Below are 26,296 nucleotides of genomic sequence, written 5' to 3' on the forward strand. Positions count from 1 at the left end.
TGGCAGCTGTTACAAGCTGTTACGGTTTTTTTTTTTTTAACTGTTTATTTTTGTTTGCAAGGTTTGCGAACATTTAGTGCAACAGGTGGTCCTTCCCTCTCCCCTACAGTCAATTTGCTGGCAATCTAAAGACTACAAAGAAGGTACTAAATCCTGGATGTGCATGGGCAAAGAAAATTTGGGGGAGGGCACTGTTTTGGGGGTTTTCTCTGTGAACTCAGCTGAAATTAACAGAGCGGACACCTTCTTTTGCTGCTGTTTGCAGACAGATCTCATGGTTCTTTTCAGATTTCTAATTTTAAAACAGGCTACTGCTACCCCACAAAATCAGCAGCATAGGATCCATGCATATAGCAGTGTGACGTTACTGGAATCTGGGTACAAAATGTCACAACCCTATGAAAGTGAAAAAACAGAAACTCATTAAGTCAGAACAGTTTCGAAGAGTGGAAGTTCATTTTGGCCATGGTGTGGTGGCTGCTGGTGCAACTATTTCAGGTATACAACTCTTTTCCTCTGATAACTAATACTTGAGCAGAAGCTAAAACAAAGACCTCAGTAACTTCAAAATTACACAGGAAGCCTGGCTGTGGCAAAGACAGCAGGAGCACCAGAGGTGAAGCAAATTGGAGTTCAACAGAGCCATGCAGATTAGCATGGTTGCATTTTATGCAGCTGATCTGGCTTTTGCTGAAGGCAAAAGTTTCTAAATGCTTCCCAGGTAATTGTAACCATATACACATGCTACACACAACAAATAACACAAAGATAGTTCTACAGGTGTTCTTATATGCTGCCTTATCCCCCTGAACTGTTTTCTATTCATTGCCATACTCTACTACATTAATCATGCCTTTTTCCAGCATTACCTACAGCTAGAATTTGTAACCTGTTTGTTACTGCTAATAGAGTCACAGAATGGTTTGGGTTGGAAGAGACCTTTTAAAGATCATCTAGTCTATCCCTCAATAATATTTATCATTACTACATTAGTGCTACAATGCTACAAATTGCAACCAATATCAGGATTTACTGATCTGGAGACAGTACAAGCTTGTCCAAACCAAATCTATCTATACTCATGCTACAGTGCAATCTCAGACAGCCAAAACAAGCATTTGAGTAATTAATTTTCAGCCTAAGACTCTTTTATGAAACCACAGCAGAAAATGGTACTAACATCAGCAAGACTCAAAGAGACAAAAACTAGAAGACGTTGTATAGATGGGAAAATGTGACATAGACAAATAAAGAGACCTGATAGAGTCACAGTGAAATCAATGAGAGACAAGCTGATTCTGAAGTGAAGAATTCCTCTGGCACTTTAACCTTAAAGACTTCTTCGTCCTCCTGAATTATAATTTTATAAGGTGTTTTCGTAAGATGACTTGAGCCAGCATAACTTGTAAAATACACTCAAGCTGATGACTGCCCTTACCAAAACAAAGACTGAATATAATAAGGCCAGTATGACACAGAATTATTACACATCTATATCCCCATGGTAAAAACAACTAGTAGGAGAATATAAAAACAAACACAAAGACAAAAAAAAACGTGGTGGCTTTGGCTCTAACTGCAAGTCTTGCATCAACTTGACTGTGCACTGCCAAGAACTGACTGCCTCTGCCTTGGCTTATTCCATGTAAGACTCAACAAAGGGACACAAGACCCAGCAAAGAAAAAATCACCCTGATTCACTGGTATGCTCCAGCTGCTCTGTTCCACTCCAGCAATGCAAAACAGCTGTAAACCTGGTTTAACCAGCAAGTTAAATTGGGTTTATGGCTTCTCAGTATTGGCAAAGAAGTACAAAGCAGCTGGAGTTTACTAGTATACTTAGCCCTGGGGGTTTGCCCTCAAAAGTTAACTCTTGCTCCAGCCAGGATAAAGAATATCAGCCACAGTTAAACTTTAAAGTGATTTTTTTTATCTCACAATCAATGGTATTTTTTAAGAATGGTGAGATAAAGAAAACTTCCACATTTTGACAACATACAGTCCAGAACTAGACGCTCAAGAGGCCAGCTCCACTTTCGAGCTGCATCAGCTAAAAATGGAGATGCTGACTGCTGGGCTCTGAAGTCATCCTTGGCAAATATAAATTTTCATTACAGAAGTGTAAGATAGGTGACCAAGAGTGTTCTGAGTAATGGCAGAGCATAGGACTTTCTTTGTAGACTTCATGCCAAATCCCACCATATTGTGTCAGGAAAACTGTCTGCAACTCATCAGTCTGTGCTTTAGACTATTTATCACAACTGAAAATATCCCGTCAAATGGATGTCAACCAAAAACCTGTTCTATAAACTCTCTCATCTCTGGATTGAGGTAACCTGTTTACTTAACAGCATTTTATAAGCATAACCTTTCCCCAGCAGAGGCTCCTAGCAATCATATTTCAGGAGAACAAACCCCACTGAAGTAGCAAAATTTGGACTCAAAATGTTTGATGTTGTATTATTGTCTTCCAGAAAGCAAAAAATAGCTTGGGTCTTCAGTATCTTACACTAACTTTGTTGAAAACACAATCTGAAATTTCGATATAGAAGAAACCTAAAGAGATTCCTAAAATTTCCTGAGGAGGCTCTCTGCAGCTGTCAGTCAGCATTGCTTTAGGACAAGGAATCTCCATCAGAGCCTCATAAAAAGTCTGCTCAGTAGCAAATATTCAAAAAGCTCATACTTAAAATGGTAAAGGGCTTAAAAAGAACATGCAGAAAAGTAAGATTAAGTGAAATTAGGAGACAAAATAAAAGACCATAATATTCAAGAAAATGCAGAAGAACAGAGAACAGCAACCTTCAAAAACATGAGAAGTACTAGGGAGAAAGTGGCATGTTATTAAAAGAAGAGGGAGGTGAAATTGATGACAACTTTAATCTGGCCAAGATCCTGAACTGTACAGACTACAAAGAATTTGTCTGGCCAATGTCCAAGACCTTGTGTAAAATTAAAGAGTGGAAATGCACTTGAAAGTTAGGGAAAGCTAAAAAAATAAGAGACCAGGCATTAGATGCATTATATGCTGTAGCCCATAAACATAGAGTCATTATTCTTATAAATAAAACCATACAACAAATATTTAGAGACCAACCTAAACCAAAATGTTGGCTCTAAATAACCACAAATTGTGCAGGAGTTTGAAACTAGATCCCAGCTCTGCGGCAGGCCCTTCCCTGATGGGAGCGGGCAAAAGCTCTGGGACAGTCTGTTTCTGGATTCTGTGGCTTGGACCACTCTCTGCCAGCCAGGAAAAAAAATCATTTGTAAAAAAAGAAAACATGATACAAGATTAATGCTGCAGAGGTATCTATACTCTCTGAGACCAGTGTGAAATCGCTGAGAAATTTTAAATTACTGCAAAGTCCAGAAAATATTGCCATCTTTTTTGCATGTATGAACACAGCTCAAGCAAATGAAGATTAACATTTTAAATATTTGGTGGCCTACAAACCACAGGGAAAGAGACATTACATATGTTTCCCTATACCATAGTGGTTATCATGACAGCAGTATCAGGGAGCCAGCTGGCATCTTAATAACAAGAAATGTCCAACCCTTTCCTGAGTCCTACTGAGTTCTTGGCACTGCTGTCACATGGCGGTGAGTTCCACTGTATAACTGTGCACACAAGAAGAGAAAGAGTCCTTCTTCATTTTAAAATGCATTGCCTTTTTAGTATGAGTGTTCATTTGCTGCAGTGTTATAATAAGATAAATACCAACCTAAGTGTTACTTGTATTTCCTTTCTAAATGAAACCATTTCAAAAGGAAATCATTAGGAAATTTCCATGGAAATGGCTTTACAAGAAAAATGCAGCTCTCCATTAAGCTGAAGTTTCAAGTTTAAATTGTTCAGTTTGTTCACAGTCTACAATTTTCTATTGGGAAAACAGTAGTTATCAGACTAGTCCTGTTGAACTGATGTTTGGGTTTGTAATAGTTCAACAAATCATTAAACTACATTTTTTTCATCCACATCCTACCTTAGCCAAGCTGTCCTCAGACCTCCACACCACCAGACTGGGAAGACTATCTGCCCTAGTACAATTTTGATCACCTCCTATCTAAACTTCTTGACTATAATCCAAATCCTTTCAGATTTTATTCGTAACAAAGCTTCTCCTGAACATTTCAACTGGTCACTCTGAATCTGTTTTATTTTTATTATATCCATGCACATACAAAGACACATATGTGTAGGGTTGAATGCTTAAAAGTGTATTTGGCATTTAAATCAGTGATCTGCCACTGGCTCACATAGCAGAAATTATAGTATTTTCAATGGTACTTTCCACTGGGAAGTTTCTTGCAACCTAATGTTCTGTTTGCTGTTTTGATCACCTCTGCAGAGTGACCAGATGTTTTTACTAAACAATGAGCCTGGGGCATTTTTCACAAGTGATAAACATATTCTTACTTTTATTTGCTTCACATACAACTCACTTGCATCCAAACCAGCCAGTTTTCCTGCCTCTGACTATGTAGCCATGCAGGTTTGAGACAGAAGATTCTCCAGAAACACCTGAACATCGTGCTGATTTTTTTAACTTCTAGTGTTTCAAGACTGACCCAGGAACATAAAAAATTACTTTTAAAAGTGATAAAACAGGGGATGGAGTTGGTATGAGTTCACAGGGGACAGAACCACAAGAGACTGAACAGGTTACAGTGTGGCATTATGAGAGTATGGTGCATGGACTTGGAAAGGATGTGTTAGGAATTTCAATCCAGCCTACACTGTGAAAAACAACCATGCCATATAAAAACAATTTAATTTGAAAACCGAAATATCAGACACACATGCCAAGCCATAAATGGAATCTCCCCTTCAACTACAACCAAGAATGTACCTCATATCAATTTGAAACAATTATCTTAACAACTTTAAAATAAGCAGGCAACTTGCAAAAGTGAACAACGCTTAGGATGAGGTTATTCACAGAAAGTGTTGAAACTGTAAAAGTTTTCAAAGTCGCAAAAGTTGATGCTTCACTCCACATCCAGGGAGTGGTACCAGGCACTGATGTTTAAGAACATCTTGATAATTAAACCACTGCCCAGATGAGCTGGAAGATTGATGTAGGCAGCACATCAACAGCTGCTATAATTGACAGAAGACAGGGAAGGGAATGCTGAAAGAGACCTAAGTGTGAGAAAGGACAGATGAGCGGACTTCCATACTATGTCATTTGACCAGGTAAAATAACCTCGTGCAATTCTGGGCAGTGCATACAAAGACAATGCTTCAGTGAGAGCCCGGGTGTGGCTGCGTTTAGCAACCAGGGCACGAGGAAGCCCTGTAGCTCGAGACTCCCATTTCATGTACATCAGAGGAAGGAGACACTGAGTCATGTTCCTCCTCAATCCAGCAGACAGGCAGGATGAGGAATGGACGGGGAACAGAGGAGCACAAGCTTCATGCCCATGCTCAGAGGTGGCACAACAGCAGGTATAAACTGTTACCCTATAGAGCAGCAGTGCTACCAGGAATGAGGTCACGGCTGAGAGAGACTCCAGGTCCTCCCCAGCTCCAGCGCAGCAATTAAATTAAATTAACCCTACTCAAAAGTCAGACAGTCTGGACAGTCTGAACATCAGATCTTGAACACCAACCATTATTTCACCCTGCAGGCCGCTTCTGTCAGGTTGCATAGCTTGTTAATGCAGACATTGCCATCAACTGAATTATGTAAAAGATCAGTCTTCTAAAATCCCACAGCTTCCACCTACTTTCACTGAGAAACAGCAGCAAAACTGGTGGCTTAGCCTGGAGGATCAGTCTCAGTGTCTGTATTCTTTCCTTTTCGCTTAACATCCATGCTCCCTGGATGTGTATTTGTGGCTTGGCTTTTTCTCTTTTCTTTTACTAACTGTCTTCAGCAAAGCTCCCAAAGTCACATCCTGACACACTCTGCCAACCGCAATCCCACACGTCAAAGGCCCTACAGGCAGTCACACGTACTGATTCCAGGAAGCACACACTGCTGGACTTCAGTGCCTTTCACTGAGCCACTCTGATTTACGCCAGCTGAAGCCATGGTCCTGAGTGTAATAGCACCTACACTGCACAGTTGTCCCACATGTGTATATCCTGTTATCCAAACAGCAGATGCACCAGCAAGCATACACACACATATTCCAACATCTGGTGATCACAAGCTAACTGTAATAACTCCATGAACTTCATTCATCTTTACAAAACTCACAAACACTTCATCTATACATCCACTGAAGAGGTGCATAACCTTTTCCACTTCACCGAAAGAAGTATGTGCTCTTAACATGGCATTCAGTCACACACAGAAATACCACCAAGCGCTTACTCTTACTCTTAAAGCACACTTTTAGTCCCTTCTGAATAACAGGGCATGAATGGCTCTTGACATAAACATTTCACAGGTGTTACACATAATGTGCATACAGAAATGCACCTCTCTATTTCTCAGTCTTACCTGTTTGTGTGCCTACATGCCCTTACCTGCTATGAGGCCCACTTTTCCACTTTCTGAAGTCATGCAAGAATAAAACTGATAAAAGGAAATGAAGAATCACATCATAATATCCAGATATCTGTTAACTTAAAAACATCCCACTGCTTAACACTAAATTTGATACTTGCATAATTCAGCACTTCTGGATGTTGGAAATTTCCTGTTTGTTTTCTTTTGTTTCTCTCATCTGCATCTAATCTAAAAGATATGTCCAAGAAGAATGTGGGCAAAAACTAGTTTGTGTTTGACATTTTATGAAAGATACTTTAATTTAGAATGCTTGTGCCTGCCAGGCTTTCAGTTCAACACACAGGAAATAATGGGATGCCCCACTGTCATGTTCTCAGCAAACTCTACCTTACAGCAAAATATGATGGAAAGTACACAGTCTGGAAGCATTGAAGTTGCAAAGGTCTCAGGTTTGTCTGATTCCCCTACCAGCAATGTCAGTCCATCAGTGGTGACCTCAGAAACCTACTGGCTTCTGTGACCTCAGATAGCATCCTTTATGGATGTCAAGAACAGGGCTAGTAATTTTCTGTGTGTATGAATACCCACACATTTTCAACCATGCAGAACTAAACTATTTCATAACCCATTCTTTTAAAACCTTTAAAAGCATGTACTACACTTGGAAAATTATATGCATATTTCGAGTTTATTGAGGTTTTTTTCCAACCATGTCTAAAAAAGTTAGGTTTTTTGACAGTAGGAAGAATGGCTTGCTGTATTTTACTGCAGATGAGAAGAAGAAAAGTGATACGTTCTACCGAATCACTTTAGTAAGTTCTAGTTAGAAAATGAGGATCAAAATGTTCATGTGGAAAGGAAAGCTGCAAAATTCTCAAGATTTTCAATCTCAACTACAGGTAGGAATGCAAATATTCCATATATTTTTGAAGTAGAAAACAAGAAGAATTTACATCACTATTAACTTTAGCCTTCAGGATATGACTTTAAAATAATTAAATTTCCAGATCTCAAGTGTGCAAAAATCCCTGACAGTTAAATGAATATACTTTAATATAACAGCAATTTCTCAGGGTTCTGGCTGTCTTAGAATATCAGCTCTGAATGATGTGATTTGTTCCACGTATCTCACTGTGCTGTTGACTATGAAACTGAAGGGAAAATGTAGTGATAAAGTCATTAACCATTTCATTAATAAACAGATATACAGATAACACATTGAATTTGCAGTGTCCTTGTGCCTCCTAAAATGCCCTGTTCAACCTCACCTTGCCATCCAGCATTAGAGCTTGCACACTGAGACACCCCTCCTGCACTTAGGGGTTTCCATCACAAATAACTGTGTGCTACTGCAGAAAACACAGAATGGAAATTCAAAATCATTCACACTAGAGCCCAGAGATGGAAAGACACTCTTGGATACCAACATACCAAGAATCCAGTATCTGCCAGTCCTACCAGGGTTTGTTACCACTTAGCATATTCCACATGAAAGATCTTAATGAAAAAGTGTGTGACTTTTCTTACTGGTCAGCTCAAGAAGTGTAGAGAGGCAAAGCAGAGATTTAACTGTCACTGGGGTTTCATTATGAGCGGGGCATAAGTGCACAAGCAGCCAATTAGCACATCCCTTATTGGGCCTCTAAACATATTATTTCATCAATTTATTATCTCTGGTGCTTTTGTGCATCCCCCCATGCCCTCCTTATTGCTGAAATGCTGCCATCTGTGGCTCAAAAGATCCCTTCAGGCCTTCCCATCCGGCAGCATGAGGTGGTTGGAAAGAAGCACTAAACTAATAAGAGACCCACCAGTTCTCATGGGGGAAAAGAAAAAGATAGTTTCAAAACAACGTACTTTCCTCCCCCTCTCTCCACCTTCCCTTCAATCATACTTCTGTCACCTTCTTCTTGTGTGGTAAAATTTGATGTGAAAAGCAGCCCAAGCTTGTCTCTAATGCTGCTGAGCTTGACCATGTGGCTACAGGAGGAGGCAGCAATTTCCTCTCCTAGTACAGTTGCAGAGCCCCACAGGGATGCTTCAAAGCGAAACTGTGACCCACCCCTTCCAGCCTGGAGCCCAGCAGGGTCTGAGAAGCAGCTGGGCTGTTCTTCAGTGAGATGCGTTATGGAAGGCAGAGAAGGAGAGGGAGGGAAAGGAAGAAAAGAAGGATGAAACAGAAGTTAAACAAATGTACAGAGTAAGAAAGGAGAAGGAAGGGGCTAGGGATTAGGACAGCTTATTGGAATTGGCTTCTTGACACCAAATGTTGTAAAGAGAGGACAGTTCAGGAAGCATTACAGCCCTGTACCCTACACCTTCTCACAAAAGACCCGAGCAGAAAGAATGAGAGTGAGCCAGGCTAACGTCCTCAATGCCATCCAATTCTTTCTCCCCCTTTCCACAGCTCTTGTCAGACAGTCTTGCTTTCTACAGCTGGCTGCAGGTGTGATCTGCTCAGGCAGATCAGCTTATTTCCTCCTGTGTGTGCCAGATAAGCAGGGACCTCTTAACCCATCTCAGCAGGTTGCTTGCCCATTTCCATTTCATGACGGAGGAAAATATGAACATAATAGAGAAATGGTTCAAGAAGACACCCTTTGTTGCATGAAGCACTCAGAATCCTGACTGGAGAGTCTGTTCTTTATTTAAACCTTACAGCATTTAGGTGTATAGAAACCAGTACTAAAAAGCCTTTCACCCACTTGTAGAGTCTTTCTTCTCCCAGCCCTGAGCAGACAGCATGTCTCACAACACTCCTCATTAACAACGCAGTACAGTTGCAGGCAAGTTCCACTGAGGCATACAGAGAAAAAAAAAAAAAATAGAAGTGGCTGGCTGAAATTAAATGGTTATTTCCGTGGCTGAATCTCAAGGTGTCTTTTTGTTGCTAAAACAAGTCAGGATATTTACAGAAAGGTAAACTAATGCACTTTGGTGGCCTCACTGGAAAATAGGAGCAACAAGTTTCCCCCAGAAGGCAGCAAAGCAAATCCAACATTACATCTATTACATCCCCTGCCTCTCCATTACTTTCTCTGCAACAGGGGCAAACCCCCCACAAGCTCATTGTATCAAGTATTTTACAGAAAGACAGCTAACTTCGTTTTATGTATCTTTAAAAAATGTGCCTTTCTTGCAGAGAGCACACAGCTAGATAATAACTGATTCCACCGTTTACTGAGTGGAAGGAACAGAGAAGGTCACATCCATGAGACATGCTTTGTATAATAACTCTGGTGTTTCTAAATCCAGTAAGGCATCTCCACATGAACTTATAGGTCGTAAATACTTTTGGGTTACTTAGATAGCAAGCATGATTCTGGTTTTGTTTTTTTCTTGAGTGAAGGATACCTTACACTGATTGGCAATCAAAAAAATTCAGTAAGAACCTCCCATGCGGAGAAGCCCTTGGAGCACAAAGCAGGATATTGCTAGGGCAACCTATGGTGTCCCACCCACCTCCACCACACTCATCCAGCCTCACACCCCAAAACTTGTACTTCTTGGGTCCCTTGTGTTTCGAGCAGCAAGTGGCCATGCAGCATTTCCTGGAGGGACTCGTGCATGGCACATCCAGGAGGCACATGCTGTCCCCCCCATTGAAACCTGAGCCACAGCAATCCTCTCCTTTGGGAAAGGTTGTTACAAAGAGCATTTCCTCACCCCAGAAGAGGCCTCGGTTCTCTCCTGCACATAGCTCAGGCACATGCACCAGCACACACCTCCTGCAACCAGCCAGATGCACTCCACCTCTGAACATGGCATCATGCTGTTCCCTTGTCAACCTCCACGTAACCCATTATACAGCACTAACTGCTGTCAGCTATACATAGAAAAAATGAAAATATATACCAGAGGGTTCTACAAGACAGCTGCTCCTGCCATTCATGTTTAGTCATTGTTTTGCAAGGCTCCCCCTCCTTTATGAAACTCACACAACTCAGATTTCACAGAATCACAGAATCACCGAATCACCTAGGTTGGAAAAGACCTTGAACATCATCTAGTCCAGCCATTAACCTCACACTGACCGTTCTCAACTACACCATATCCCTCAGTGCTATATCAACCCAAAAGTCTTTCAAAGTCTTTCAAAGTCTTTCTCAACAGACTCAGCAAGTCCACTCAAAGCTTTGTTTGGAGGTCCACCACAAGCCTTCTCCTCAGCAAGAGCACACATCTGCCATGACACCCAGTAAGTGTCCCAATCCTATCCACGAGGTACCACAGGAAAACATCATCTGACTGGGAGAAAAACATCTTAAAAATTCACCCTTAGAAGTCACCCTCCAAAGCTTTTCTCTGACATAATTTACCTAGCCTGCCCCACAAAATATTCACTGTTTACCAGGCCAGAGATTCAAATGTTGTAAAATGACAAGTGTGAATAGCTTTCTGTAAGCATCACATCTGCCACGGAGCAATTTTGACCCTGATATGAGGAGCTCCTATATGACAATGTCCTGGGTTTGGGGACTCAGGCAATCATTATGCTAAACCTCACAGAAAGAGAGCATCTTTGCTGCAGAGGACAAGACTGGGAAGCCAGTTTGTGCAGTAGGAGAAGGAACTGAGATTCATCATACTCATCCTTAAAGAGGGACCACTGTGTATCCACGAAGTTGGGGATAACTGTTATACACCCTGAGCTGCACTTGATCCAGATTCTGATCTGGTGCTGAAAGACTCTATAACCCACTAGTTATGTCCTAAAGACCTGCTGGTGCTAATGTTGCATTCTCAAAACTGAGACTAGCTTTGTGGGAAGAAATCGACTGAACCAAAGCTGAGATTCTAAGAGCCTACCCAAATGGTCTTCCATAACAGACTGCATCATCTTCAGGTTCTGTTTGCCACCTCTTTAACCTTAAATGGACACTGCATACATGCAAACAAAACACCTAGCACAACATTCACGTGTTTACTAATAATTGCTGTAGGAATGTTACAATTTTTTTCACATAAACGTACTCAGGAGAACAGAGAGAGTAGCAGGGCTTAAAGAAGAAATTATACTTACAGCTACTTTATTCTAACTCCTAGGGTAAAACAGATCAAGTAATAGGTAAGAAGTATGTTGCTACTCTTTACATGAACAGGCCAATACTACATTTTGCAATGACTGAAGCATAAATCTACCAATAGAAAACAGTGGGCATCAAATTTTTGGTTTCTACCCCTGGCCTAGTATTTAACATCAAAATGAGCAAACATAATAAAGTCCTGTTAAGACTGCCAGTCAAGAGTTCAAAGGAAGCCTCTAGGTGTAAAAAACAGTCTCGGGTCTATACCTGAGCTAAAGAATCTGTTGCTTTTCATGTAACAGTGATAGAAGCATCAAGAAAAGACATGTGTACATCAGCTTGCAGAGAGTGGTACACAGTACATGGCTATTAGACAAGAAGATAATTAAACAAAAGGAAATGTCTTCTCTGAAATGCTTCTTCTGGAAGATTGCATGAAAAAAGAATAAGACTGAGCTTTACTAGGACAGATATCTCACTTCATTTCCAACTCTGTCAGATGCCCACTCTGTCTGTGAGATTTGTGATGAGCCATTACCAAAGATTACCCATTCCTAGAGGTGTGACACCCTGGAGGGCTGGAGCTTCCTCTGGGTTTCCTGCATAACACATTTCTCTCAAGGCTCTGAGAAGTCCTCTCTTTGACCTGATTTCTTAAAAACCATGTACAGCCAGTAACCTGTTTCTGCATTGTGAAACTGATGCAGCATAAGCAAAACCTTATGATAAATCCATAAGATTTGTCAGCACCAGTATTGATAAGATTTGTCAGTACTGGCATGTTGTTCACTGCAAAATTATTTTTTCTGAGACCTAAAATCTTGCCACAATTACATTTGTGTAAAACACCATTGTGAGGATAAAATTCCCATCTTGTCACCTGACCTCTCCACTGTATCACATCCCGCCACTCTCTTTCCTTTTATTAGTACATCATACAAAAATGAAAATCTTCTCAAGGACCTGCCCAACCTTTTCTGTTGCCCTACCAAACCCACAGAAGATATTGAAAGGCTCCTAGTGCCAGCAGCTATTCCCAGAGTGCTACAGACCTCAGCAAGTGTCTCTGTGACTTCTCCTATGACACCTTTCACACATGGGAGGAGACGTTTACACAGCCAAGTCATCCTTCTCTCTCCAACCCTTCCTTTGGACTTGACCCCACCAGACCCATATGAAAGACCTGGAAACAGCTACAGTACAGCTGAGCTCACCACCATCACCCCCCGATCAATGTCATCTAATGGGGAAACACTCTGGTATAACAATGCCTCTGTAACTAAACTCCTACAGTCTAGTTTAATCATAATTTCCATAAACACACATGCACACCAGCCATTGTGAGTGAAGGACATCAGCTGTCTCATTAATTAACAAATTAAGTACCGGGGTGCGGGAGTCCAGCTGTAATGCACAGACACCAGGGGTCAGAGCTGAGACTGGCCTGGAAAACTTTTCCCCTGCGTTTTTTGCCTAATGCAGGGGAAAGATGATTAATGCCTAATTTCTTGTGACATTCCACTAGCGCATGAAAACCCATATTTGCTTGCAGGAGGCAATGTATTTAAAAGATAAGAATAACTTCCCAGTTGCCTCAGTTATGTCAGGAGGTGCTCCACAGACTTCAACATCCCTTTCTGGTTCCCCCACTCTTACTGTACACAGGACTGGGCAGAGGAGCTTGGGAACTGGAAAGGAACTGAGCAGGAACTCCGAACATGAAAACCTACATGCAGTGAATACTGCTTCTGTCCCATTCCCACACACTGACCCACTGAATGGGTCCTGCAGACTGCTGATGCAAGAACTGTGTGCTACTATTTCACTCTCACAGTGAGAGTGGCACAGCACTCAGCTTCAGAGGAACTAGAGTATGTGTACCTCCAGCTATAAAATGTTTGTTTAACTGCTAGATTGAGCTGCTGGAGTGGAGCAAAGCAGCCTCCAGGCTGCTTAGCACCTGACCCACTGTTTTTTCTGATTTTATTATATCTCTTTACAGTATCATTGCTATTTCACACTTTTTGCTATTTCTTTCACAATCCTTAGGCTGTCTATGCACTCCTGGTGATTTACTGCATGTGATTTCCTCCCGTTTATTTATGCAAATACTCCACCACTTTTTATTTCAAAGGTTTGCAAAGCACTCAAAAGAATCTTCCAGAAACATACAGCTCTTGAGCAAAAAGCGTATTACCGTTCATACAAATCAGTCACACAGGCCAGCACAGTCTGCCTAAGAATGAACAGAGCTTTCAAACTTTATAAGGCAGCACGGTTGCCTTGATAGCACAAACCACCAGAAAGCAAAAACCGCTGTGGTAGCACAGACTGCTTTAGTACAGACCCCAATATCCCAATAAATGCTTTAATTTCTGCAAACAATTTAAAGCAATTCTATGCAGAATGTCTCACAGAAACTATTATATTCCAGCTTCTTCAATGATCTCAAGAAATTTCTTACTTATTTTAGACCAAGGTTGGTCAGAGGGGTTTACACAAGGGTTACACATTCATAAGAGCAAAGACACACACATCTACTTACATACAATGCACTGAAACCCCTGCCAGGAACATTCCCCTGTGCCTGTGCTCAGTTGTGCTAGAAGCATCCTGGGGAAGTCCAAGCTGAATCACACTTACCAGAATTGCTCAAATCTGAGCCATTCCCTCATAGGGGCTATGATTAATCCACAGTTGCTACCTCAAAGTAGCAGTAAATCCATTAACATTCACTATTGGCCAGAATGCCTTCCCATACAAAATGAAACCCTCACACAGAAGGCAGAGTTGGGCTCACAGACAGTGCCTGATGACTTGCACAAACCACCTCAAGTTATTGCTTACAGCACCACTATTGGCTTTAGAGTAGATAGATCCACCATGTAGTCTTAAAACAATTTCACCGTGTTAACGCTAGCACCAGTTCAATAGCTTTCACACCCACACATTTCACTGAGAAAGGACATCCCACCCTGCACAGTGCTCTCCTGGGTGTGGAAGGAAGAAACCAGGCTCCAAGGGAAAAGAGATCTGAAAGCCACTGTGGAGAGAAGGACCCTGGGCAGCAAATCCCTTTTCCCAGCCAGTATCCCTTCACGTTCTTTCCCATTTCCTTGCCATAGGCAATGGCAAGCGACAGCTCCTGATGTTCTCTAAGGCTGCATGCTACCTGAACACTTAGCAAAGAAGTCAGAGCATCCAGCAGGGACCATTACAGGAGAAACACAAGTGAATTTTAGGTCCAATTCAGTTATTGTCTCAGGAGAGGTAACCTTCAGACCTCCTAAGCTGAACACTCCAAATTTTAATTTTTAATATCATAAAAACCTGTTCCTTAGAGGCATAGGTCACTCTGCTCTCAGTAGTTTTAAATGGAGCAAGCAAAATATGATAGGAACAATAAGAATACAAAGAGAAAAAGGGTAGAAGAAGCAAGATGAAAGGACCTGGAAGGACATAGTAGATGGAAATAGATGATGTGGTGGTGTTATGGGGAGAAAAATAATTGAAGGGAGGGGAAAAGAAAAGTAAAAACAAAAAGCCAAAGATGTAATTAAATAAAGGAATAGGAAAAAAATAAAGCAAAAAGAAAATCTGCCCACACATACGCAATAATAATTCGGTGACTGCAGACTTACTAACCAACAAATTGAATCACTGAAAACATTCTCAAGAATTTCCTATGTGTCTTGAAAGCCAATGCAAACACTCAGGAGCCACCTCTCCTGCCACAGGGAAGGCTACAATACTTTTTATTTGCTAAAATTAAAGCTTCAGCTGTAGGATTCCCTAAAAGATCTGTTGGCTCATATTTCCCCAAAAACTCTTTAAGACCATCCTGAGTCCAGATGTTTTCAGAGGAAACACTGCAGGTTGCACAGCAGTAAGAAAGGGGAGAAAACACAGGAGAAGGAGAATGGGAAAAAGCTAAAGAGATCAGTGGGAAAAGAGATTAGGAGAAGAAAAGACAGTAAAGAACTATAACAGCACAGCTTTAAAAAAACATAGAGCAAAAAATAAAACAAAAGAGACATCAAGACATTAAAGGGATGTTAGAAAGACACAAAAACATGAAAGAAAAACATAAAGAGAAAAAAGACTATAAAAAATGCAAGTCAAGCTGAAATTCAGAAATTACTCTGACATGCTAAATGGTTTGAACACCTTCCCAATGCTCCCTGGGTATAATTTCTATACTTCTGTGAGAGGCCCACATTGCATGAAACAGACATTCAGGTGGGCACAAAGCCACATATCCTGGATTATGGAGGAAATCTATAAAACTCATCTAATATTGAATCTTAATCTACCGCTGTATTTCTTTGTGTGCCTTTAACTCAGTACAAAGGAATTCTAGTTCTCCATCACAACAGCTACATTATCTATTTTAATGGCATTTTTCCTCCTTTACAATGATACTAGAGATTTCTAATTATTCTCCATTGTGCTCTCTTTCTACACAGCTATAACCCAGACCACAAACCAAAGGAGAATGAGCTCTCCAGTGTAATATACTGAAGAAAACATTTCTACATCTCTATCTCAAATTAGAAAGCTCTTGCAGAAGACCTTGGAATGGACCTACTCAGACAACCAAAGCCAGAACTTTCCTTACCGTCCTGTGGACACTCAGGTAGAGGTGATTATGGGTTTATTTGAAAAAGATGCAAAGGTAAAGTGCAAGACAACAGATGACAGCAGGAAACCACTGTCATATCATTTGTCCCCAAACTGAGGTATGACCTCTCTCTTCTCCACCAACAGAAGCCTCCAATATCAGAAAGCACTCACAGGAACCCAGGGATTAAAACTGTTTAGCTGCCCCAGCTTTTGCAGCTGTTAATCCAACAGATGAACAGGAGTAAACATTTTGCACAGCCTTCAAAATTCCCCTGGTAGTAGGGAGAGGGAAGGTCAAGACACAAAAGGAACATTAACAACAGAATTTACTGCAGTCCACATTGTTTGTCCCCTGTTTCCTCAACCACCAATATCTCTTGATCAAAGGAGGTTGAGGGACTGCCAGCAGAAGGCTTGGCTGGGTCCCATGGTTCTCTTAATATCAGTCTCTTGAGGAGAAACCTATAACCACAGCGTCTTACAAGGCTCCAGGGCAACCATGACCCCTCCACACATGCCTTCCTTTTGCATCATACAGGGACTGTCAGTAGCAGAAATATTTAGGAGCATTTGTAAAACAGGGATTGTGACTGAAACATCCAGGAAGCCAAAAATTATCTTTATACCTGTGCACCCTCAGCACCGTGCTGAAGCTTGTAACTATGAACCGTGATGACCCTGCTCACCCTGCATAGCCACCATACCCACAGTACCAAACTAACTTTGGAAGTCCTACCCTGGCCCTGAGGGGAAAATGTGGGATGAATACCTGACATGTGTTTTCTTCTTTGGCTTTTTGTTCAACCTGGAGAAGAACTCTGCAGGAGTCAAGCAGTTCATGTCATCAAACAAGACCAAAAGCTGGCTGGCTGACCACTGCCCAGTCACAGGGCTGAGTGTGGGGGTATGTGTGCATTTGTACCTGCAGCAAAGGATCCACTGAGGGAAGGAAGGCAGCAAGGAGGCTGGACATTCATGAACACTGATTTAGTAATACAACATACCAGCATTTTCTTGAGTCTTTGTTGTTCTAGTCCATCTGAGAAAGTGATGGTAAAATGAAACTTTGGCTGAAGCTGGTCAAAACACACTGATGAAATAGCTTTTCTTCAGAAAAAGACATTTTGTGAAAGTAGAAGTGTATCAAAGAGATATTATTTTTGTTTCATAATTGAAACTATGTCTAATTCCCCGTTTCATTTTGATTATTACAACCCTTTTTGTACTGACATTTGTAAAAATATAAATATTAAAAAGTCCGCATAATTTTCTGAAACGTCTTGCATATTCCCACCTACTGAAATATTTTCCTCTGTACTATGTACAGTGATACAGAAAAGAGAAAAATACCGGGCAAAGCTGTGGAGTAAAAACAGATGTTGGAATGATCCAGCCAATGGAAGGACAGGTGAGCAGCTCTTGTTCCTTTTCCACCGTAACACTTGATTTTGCAGGTGCCCTGCCCTGCTGCCGTCTCCATTTGGTGCAGAAGGCTGTACGGCTGCAGGTCTGTTACGGTGTAAAACGTCCTGAGAGACCACGACTGGTCTGAAAAACTAAAGGATCAGCAGAGATACCTGTGTTCCCCACTCTTCAATCATTCCTAGGTTAAACCCATTCCATTTCCCAATGTACAAGCAAAGCAATTTTAGGGAGGGTTTTTTTTGTTTGTTATTGTTTCTCTTGGTTTGGGGGGGGGGGGGGCGGCGGGGGGGGGGGGTGTTTGGAGAGGGAGGGCCCAACCTTGTAAGCTGGCCTGGGATTTGACAGCCAAGCTGAGATCCTTCCAAGAGGTTTCCCTCCAATGAAATAGATTTTATTCTTGCAATCACAGCAACACCTTTCCTGATGAAAAGCCATCTCACTTCTCTTACTACTCTGGCTCTATTGCAGCAGAAGAAATAGGAAGTTCTAAAAATACACCCTTTTTTTTTTTTTTTTAAGCAAAAATTACTCTAAGAGCAGCCCTCCACAAAACCGGGGTATTTGCCCACAGTACACCTAAGATTATAAAATATTTTTAATTTTAGCACAGGTTTTTGTTTGTTTGTTTGCTTATTTGTGGAGGTACAATTTATAAGCAGTGGCTCTGCCCTCTGACTAAGAATCACTCTCAAATGGCCTTCAGGACATAACCACAGAAGTAAACAATGTTTTAGAAAGTACTAACTCATTACTCCCCAATTCCTCTAAAAACCTGTGCTGCAGCATAACCTTAAGACAAACAGACAGTATTCTTTGTAAGTGTAGCTTAATGTAATGCAAAGTCCAAAGAAAAGCACTTTCTTTGCCATTAAGAGTGAAACCCGATGTTTCAGTCTCATTCACTGTCGTTTCTTCAGGATTCCCTAAGTGGTAAATCCAGCTCCTTAAAACTCCTCCTGTAGAGCAGGCAGGCATGAGCCAGCTGAAAGTCATCTGCAGCGATCTTCTGTCCTGCTGCCTTATTTTTGTTCGAGTTTAGTGAGGGTTTTTTTTTTTTTTTTTAGCATGAGATTTTTGACGGCACTGAAAATATCTCGTAGCGCAAACTCTGCAGCATGCTGTGAGTAATTTACAGCTGCCAAAATCATCTAAATCAAATCCCACAAGGGATTCTTCTTTCTTCAACCCATGCACGTTAGAAAACAAAAATGGCCAGCAGCCATCCTCCTTCTCCTCCTCCTCTTTCGCTGAGCAGATTCCTGCAGCTGGAACAATGTCATTAGAAGCTGCACTTACAGACTCCAGGGCAGAAGCATGGCGTAGTTTAGATATGCAACACAAGCAGTTCAATTCATAACAACAGCTTCACCCTTTTTTTTTCTTTTTTTCTTTTTTCTTTTTTCTTTTTTCTTTTTTCTTTTTTCTTTTTTCTTTTTTCTTTTTTCTTTTTTCTTTTTTCTTTTTTCTTTTTTCTTTTTTCTTTTCTTTTCTCTTACCAAAACTGGGAAGTAGGAGAATTTCAGAAGTGAACCCTGTGGTCTGAATTCTCAGCATTGCACAGTGTGCTGGCTGTACAATTGTTTGTAATCACCATTCATCCAACTGCACGCAAAGGCAGTTCAGACATACAGTAGGATTTAATGTCTAACCAGTGTTCTGCCTATATGATTTTTGCAATTGCATTCAATTAAAACAGGTTTTTTAAGGCAAACACTGAGAAATCTATAAAACACCATACAAACCAAATACACACACACAGCGATTCAGGTTTTTCCTCCAAAAAAACCCACAGGCAGTTTTGAAAAATGTGTGCCTTGATTTATTGATTGAGGAAGTTGTTTCTAAGGAGGTTTTTTGCCCTCATTTTTCAATTTTCAGCCTCCAAAGAGAAGCCTCAGGACTATGCATGAAGGCTAGTGTGTGCAAGGTGGGGAGTTCACCTTCCATAAAATGCTGGAGAACTTCTGGATGAAAACCAGCAGAAGACACAAAGTATTGAGGAAATCCTGTACCATACAGAAGACACAGAAAGCAACTGTTAGCCAGGCTGACAAAAAAGTGCTTGAGGTACGTTACCAAATGGGAAGATCGAACCGAAGCAGAAAAGCAGCAAAAAGAAACAATGCCACAAGAGTTTTCAGGGGAAAAAAAAAAAAAAAAAGAAGAAAAAAAAATTGCAAAAGGACTTGGTGAATTGTAAATGTCGCGCTTCTTGACTCAGGGGCAAAAATCCCCACCCAGTATCATCACTGCACTTGCTCAGTTCAAAGGAGCCCAAACAGAGACATGCACGACCCGGGGCTGCGTGAGGTCTGGCAGAAAAGCAGACAAAGGTTGCAAGGAGGATAAACAGAGAGGCTGCTGGCAGCAGGGCCTGCTTAGCTGCTGTTTGGTACAAAAGACACTGTGCGGATTCTGTGGAGAAGGTTCAAAGCAGTCCCCAGGGTCTCCTTCCCTCCGCTCCTCCCACCCCACTTCCCTGCCCACTACTTGGCCCAACTGCTCAAGCCAGGTGCTGAAGTCTGGATTTAAGCCTCTGCACATTTAGTTTCTGTACAGTAGTTATTCCAAATAGCTTTTTCTCCTTATTAAAGGCCAATAATAGTTATTCTGTGAATGCTGACAAAAAAATTTTCTGTTCTGAAAATCTATATGAGCAATAGACTGTGCAGCCTGGCTATAAACTGCTAGTTTTCTATTTTTTCCAGCAACACACCATTTTCTCCAGCTCTAACATAGCAAGCAAGTTGAAGTTTTTCTCTTCCAGAGGACAGAAGGATTCCAGCCTTTTACTTCGCCTTGGAAAACTGAAGCAGTGAAGCTGTCCTCCTCTTGCAGAGCAGTATGTGATAATTTGTTCGCTTACACTTTTTGTTCCCCACCAATAGCAGAAAATATTGGTGCTTCTTCCACTGCATAGTGCAAATTGATAGTGAGACATGCTGGCCTGGTTTCTTTGTGGGATGATTCCCATAACCAGGTCCTGTGGTCCACTCCACAACAAAATGCAAACTAGATTGGGGTTTTTTTTAAAGAAGCTTCTCATTGTCTTCTGTGTCCCTCAAGCCAAAAGCAATTTTCTCCAGCATTCTTCGTACCACTGCCTGCATGGGTTGTGGTAAAAGTTCATATATTTGTAAGGTCCTATTCAGAGATATTTTCAGTGCACCAGAAAATGAAAAACATTTTAACAGAGGAGGAAAAAATTAGCAACATATTAGCTAAAACTGACTTCCAATTTAGAGCCATCAGCAACCACTGGTATAGTTAGCACAGAAAACCTTTCCAGTTCGGGTTTGGTTTTGCTCTGTAATTCACTCTTACATAGTCAATGTGACCTGAATTATGCCTTCCTGATGCTTCCCTTATGCAGGAGTAGTTTTGCTCTCCAACCTTCCCAATGCCCTGTTTTCCATTATTTTTATGATATTATTTTTCATACCACTTTCCATCATCACTTTTTTTTTAATCATGAAAACTTCTGTACATGTTAATTGCAGTGATCAGGACAGCAAACTGCATTTCCAAAGGAGGGCTCTCTGCAGAACATCTCATTTAGCCTCCTTTCTCCAGCCTCATACAGTAAGAGAAGGTTTCCTTCTTGCATATATTAGCCCCTCTTTGATCACCAGAAGCTTGCCTGGATGTAATCTGTATTTGAAAAACTCCTCCTTTGGTTTCAGAAAGGTTCTATTAGAAAGAATTATTTAAGCAATGTTACTGAGCAAGACAACACTAAACCTTACAAGGAACTGTCCAAGCTAGGTAAAGAGTAGGTTTCTTCACTTTTCCTTAAGTCAGCTCCTTATTTTTCAAATCAGTCTCAAAAACACTGGGAAAAATATTCATGCTGCTTTAAAACTGACCACCCTTACAGGAATTCTTCTTCAAGGGACTATCTATAGAGACATTCAGGAAAACTATACTAAACCAATGTAGCTGGTAATTCCAAGTGGATTTGCTAAACTCCATTAAGCCACTTAAGTGGAAATCCCTACCAAAAATTAAAATGAACCTGATCTGATTTAACTTACATCATCTCTAGAGAATGCTGCCCAGGATTTCCATGTAAACTAACTAACACATTAAAAATTAATTCATATTAACTTTCCAGCATATCCCTCTGTAGCAAAGTCCTTAGTTAATGTACTTTCAGTATTACCATTAAAGTTCAAAAGGTTTCAGGACCTCCTAAATAACTATTTGAGTACCTAGCAACTGTGTTAATGAAGAGAAACTACTAAATACACTGCTTAAACCATGACTATTTAAAAGAGTCCTTAAACCCTGTCATCTGTGGTGGTGATTTTGACTGCTTCCAACAGCAGATCAGAAGGCCCTTTGCCACACAAGCTAAATGCATAGGATGGAGGCAGTAGGAAGACAGGTCCAACAAGAAGACTGCAAGTGGTAAGCTGCCAAAACAGCTCATTTCATCTGCAACCTGCTCACTGCCCAAGTCATGAGGATAGTTGGAAAAGCAACAGCAGAGAGAGTTTTTCATACAGAAGCATTAATTGTTCTGATGGTTCAGATATATAAGCTAGGCTACCGCTTCTGCGCTCCCTCCCACATACCTATAGTCCACTTGGGAATGCACTGTGCCTGCTGGTTTTCTGCAGGGAAGGCATCAGAGCAGTCCAGCTGCACATCACTATAAATCCACGTCTAGCTTTTTGCTCCTGCTATCCCACACTCCTGTCATTTGGATGTCTGACTTCTTTCCAGATTTACCTTTTAATCGTTTTTCCTTTATTTTCACCATCTCTTACGACCGTGTTGTGAACATAATCCCACCATACCAAGTCGTCTATATACCAGTGGTGTGTACAGAAAGAATTGGGATAATATTCACGTTCTGAATGCTTTGGAGGTGGCAGATGTATGTTTGCCTGTGCAAAATTTCAATCTTCTCTTGCTGTCCTCTGCCTCATTCATTGCCCACTGTTAGTCACTCTGGCAGCCTCAGGAACCCTTACGTTTTTGTTGGTAAAATAAGGATTTTCAGTCACTTACACTGTAAGTACCTCTAACAGCTAAGGGAGATGGGAAAAGGTCTTGGTTGTGCTGCCCTTCATGATTTATGAGGTAATGTTGGTGTGTGTTGTGAAAAACCTACATTTTGGATCAGGTTTAGCGCATGTTGCTTTCTTAAGTGAAATGAGTGAACTTGAGCAGAACATATACTTGTTTCTAAAGACAATGCGGGGCTTGGGGATATGTTTTACATGGAAGAAAATTGGGAAATGTTTGATTTTTAATGAAGTAAAGGAAACAATCTCAGAAAAATCCACTTGTTTCTCTGTATTTCAGTGTTCTGTGTAAATGAAAATGTATGTATATTCATATGCACTGACATACATCCAGTTCAAACCAAAGAATGCAAGAGAAGCTCTGGTACCACCCATTTTCCCCTTCTCTAGTTCTTGCTTTCTCCATGGAAAATGGAGAAACAGCAGTAGATATCCCTGCCACTGCTGCATCTTCCCAAGCTCCTTCCCGTAGCAAGGTAAAGGAGTTACATGGCTGGGGTCTGCCCACCAAAGGAGCGTGCTCATGGGACAAGCCCAGAGAAACCTTAAATGAACATGAGCCAGAGGTAATTTGTACCAAATCCGAGTGGAATGGAAATATCCCTCTGTAAAATGTCTAGTTCTTGTTCCAACCTACAGGCCTGTGGGAAAGGGGGGGAGATTTCTGGTTTAGGATGCATAAACTGCTCACTGGATCGTCACCTTGTCTCTACAAACAGCTGAACCATTTTTAGTCCAGTTTTGAAAAGTAAAAAAAATCGTGCCTGAGCAAAGAGCGAGCACAGTATATTTCAGAACAGCTCTCTAGGATTACAATAGAGACCATGGTGCCACCTATTTACGTATTTATATAATATGATATTTCACACAGTCACGTGCCAACATTTTGAACCGTTTCATGTGGAAAAAGACTATATTCTGTGTTTTATGCATATTTTGTGGTTTTTACTGCAGACTTATCTGGAACCCTCAGTTCAGTTATGATCCCTGCTGCATGCACCAGGCATTTTGTTCTTAAATCTGTCTCCCTGGTTTTGTATTACTAGAACAAAATATTTACCTTCATTCTCCTATTCATTTGTTGGTATTTTATCTTTTCTCTCTACACTGAGTAGTTGCAATTTTTCAGTCTCTCAGCCTCCGAAGCCTTGAATGTCAGAAATAATTTCTGTTCCCCAATTTTTTTGAGGGGGGACTGAGCAGAAATTAGCATGCATCCCCCAGGTGGTTGTCAGCTGTAACTGAATGTTTCCCCTATTTCTTCCATTGCCCTGTCATTTTCTTCTAACACTGACCTGAAGAAAAACAGTTCCCTCCCGTAAGTGTTTAAATGTGTGCAATTATAGCGGTACTCTGATTCCCAACTGCGGGTGGGAAGAGCAGGCTTAGGAAGAATTCAAGCCTATAGTATTATTCTCTGAACTGAGCAAACACCAGGATCTCCTCCAGAGCTTGAAGATGGAGGTAACACCCTACCATACAACAGGGGTGACTTGGTAGTCACCAACCCCAGGGCGCAGGACCAAAGAATGGAAGCCCTGTGTCCACATAAATGGCAGCAGGACTGAGAGCCCCCAGTCCAAAAGCAGCTGCAATTCTAGTATTACAGCAAACTATTAGCATGCACCAAGGCTTCCTGATAGCAGGTGTGTGTGCTTCCATTGAGATAATCACTTTCATAAAAATAGTTTGCTTGAGGGAGAGGGCAGAAGATTAACACTTTTTGTGGTTAACAGTTTAAGGGTCAAATTGTGTTCACAAGCCTGTGAAAAGTTGATTAAATGTGCATGGGTATTTGTCTTTAGAAGTGACTCCTTTCAATGTCGCAATACAATTTTGGAGGAAAAAAGTAGGGGTCCATAGAAACCCATAGCATGAAGGAAGCAATGGGCAAAGGAGGCAATTTGAGCTAAAGCTTTAAATGATCTGAATGAGTCAAGGATAAATTAGCCAAAACCAGCAAGGAAGTCTGCATTAGTAAGTGTTAAATGCATCAGGCATAACATTCTTCATTGGAAACCAGTAATGAATATTAGCTTGTAGCCTATAAAATTAAGAATGCTGAATTAATAAGATCAATGCACTCAGATACATTAATATAAATACAAAATAACAATTACTCATGCCTGGGACTCAGAAATAAGAGAGCACCATGTAAGAATGATGAAGAACACTTATATTTATTAGTAACAGAGGAGGATGCTACATAAATTCAGATCAGTCCCCTAGGAGTAAGCATATTCAACTTGGCAGGCCAAGACCGCTTGTGCACAACAATTCTAAAAGACTTGGCTGAAGAGATCTTTGGCCTGCTGTGATGGTCTTAAACGTATCTTGGAAATGCAGAGGAACGCTGAAAGACTAGAATAGTGTCAGTATGAAGTGAATGGGATGAGCAGAGGAGCTCTGCTGAAGAGCCTGATATTCCTTCTGGGCAAGAAGACTGTGAAAGCCGGGAAGGGATCCCATTCATAAAATAACAGAAGAATAAAGATATAAATAAAACTATATCACATAATTCTATGGAACATAAATCTTGTTAAACAGGGCATGCTAAAGCAAGCAAATGCAAAGTTGTATATTTAGGAACGAAGAATGGGAGCCAAACCTACAAACTGAGGACTGTGTTTTGAATGGTGGTGTGTCAGAAGAGGAGTGGGGGGTCATAGTGACAAGCAACACCATATGAACTCCCAGGCTAATGCTCTGGAACAAAAGCAAGTAACTGTGCTTAAACTGGGGAGTATTAAGTGGGATTTGGGGTAGTTTTAATCTAGTTTTTTAAAGTAGTAGTACTACTACTAGAATACTGTATACAGTCCTGTGCACACGTTTTCTAAAGGATGTTTGAAAGCTCAATAGGACAGAGAAAAGAAACAGCAAAATTACTTCTGGTCTGGAGAAAAATGTGTTACAGAGAAAGATGCAAGGAGCTCTGCCTGCTTTATATACCGAAGGAAGACAGGGTGAGTTTATTACAATGAAGGAATATGCTTACAGTATAAAACATGCAATCTAAGAGAATTCTTTAATTTCCTGGAGGAAGGAATGACAAGAATTGATGCAAGAAGGTGAAGCCCTTTTCTGAGGGAAAGAAGACACATGTTCTTAGCAGTGGGGTGATATCTCCTGCTACAGGCACTGCTGAATTCCCCAGCTTCTGAACCTTTTAGATGAAGCCTACATGCTTTTCTAGAAGATACTCTTTAGCCAAAAAGGTGACCAAGTAAGATGCTGCAGTCTGTGATAGATGGAAAGGTAATGAGACAATGTGATGATCTCTTTGGTCCTTAAACTCCATATATCTAAACTGCTGTTACTTATCATGATTAGAAGGTAAGCAGGTCTCTCTGGATTTTCATCAAAGTAACCAAGAATGTTGTTAGGACCAAAGATCATTCCTTACTCCACAGAAGGATACCATAAAGCTACAGGCATCTCAGATTATTTCATTAAGAAGGAATAACTCTTTCAGTCCTTATGCTCACTGAACTCAGAGGCTTTTGTATTAAAGCATTGAACAATGAAGAAGCTGTTGGCTTTGGATAACGATGATGCCTTTAGTGGGAGCTTCACAGCCCATTTTCTGTATGAGGCTTTGACCTTAATATTAAAAGGAAAAAAAAGTGAAATAGAAGTTCAACATATGTATTTTCCCTAATACCATATGATAGCAAATATAGAAACAATGAATATCATTTTGCACTGTAAAAGAAACATA

At 40.9% G+C, this 26,296-nt stretch overlaps 1 protein-coding gene across 2 annotated transcripts in view; it reads right to left on the minus strand.

Moving 5' to 3' along the window:
• TBX15 (T-box transcription factor 15) overlaps positions 1-26,296 on the minus strand; it is a 97,770-nt gene that overhangs the window by 44,713 nt on the left and 26,761 nt on the right. The window contains exon 3 of one of the 2 annotated variants that reach the window (XM_074816799.1): positions 5,263-5,272. The exons of the other annotated variant lie outside the window; for it this stretch is intronic. Within the exon in view, the coding sequence (XP_074672900.1) occupies positions 5,263-5,272 (10 nt within the window). The remainder of the gene's footprint in view (positions 1-5,262; positions 5,273-26,296) is intronic. 2 annotated transcript variants of the gene reach the window in all.

This window comes from Strix aluco, chromosome 2 (assembly GCF_031877795.1).
Source record: "Strix aluco isolate bStrAlu1 chromosome 2, bStrAlu1.hap1, whole genome shotgun sequence".
NCBI classification, from domain to species: Eukaryota; Metazoa; Chordata; class Aves; order Strigiformes; family Strigidae; genus Strix; species Strix aluco.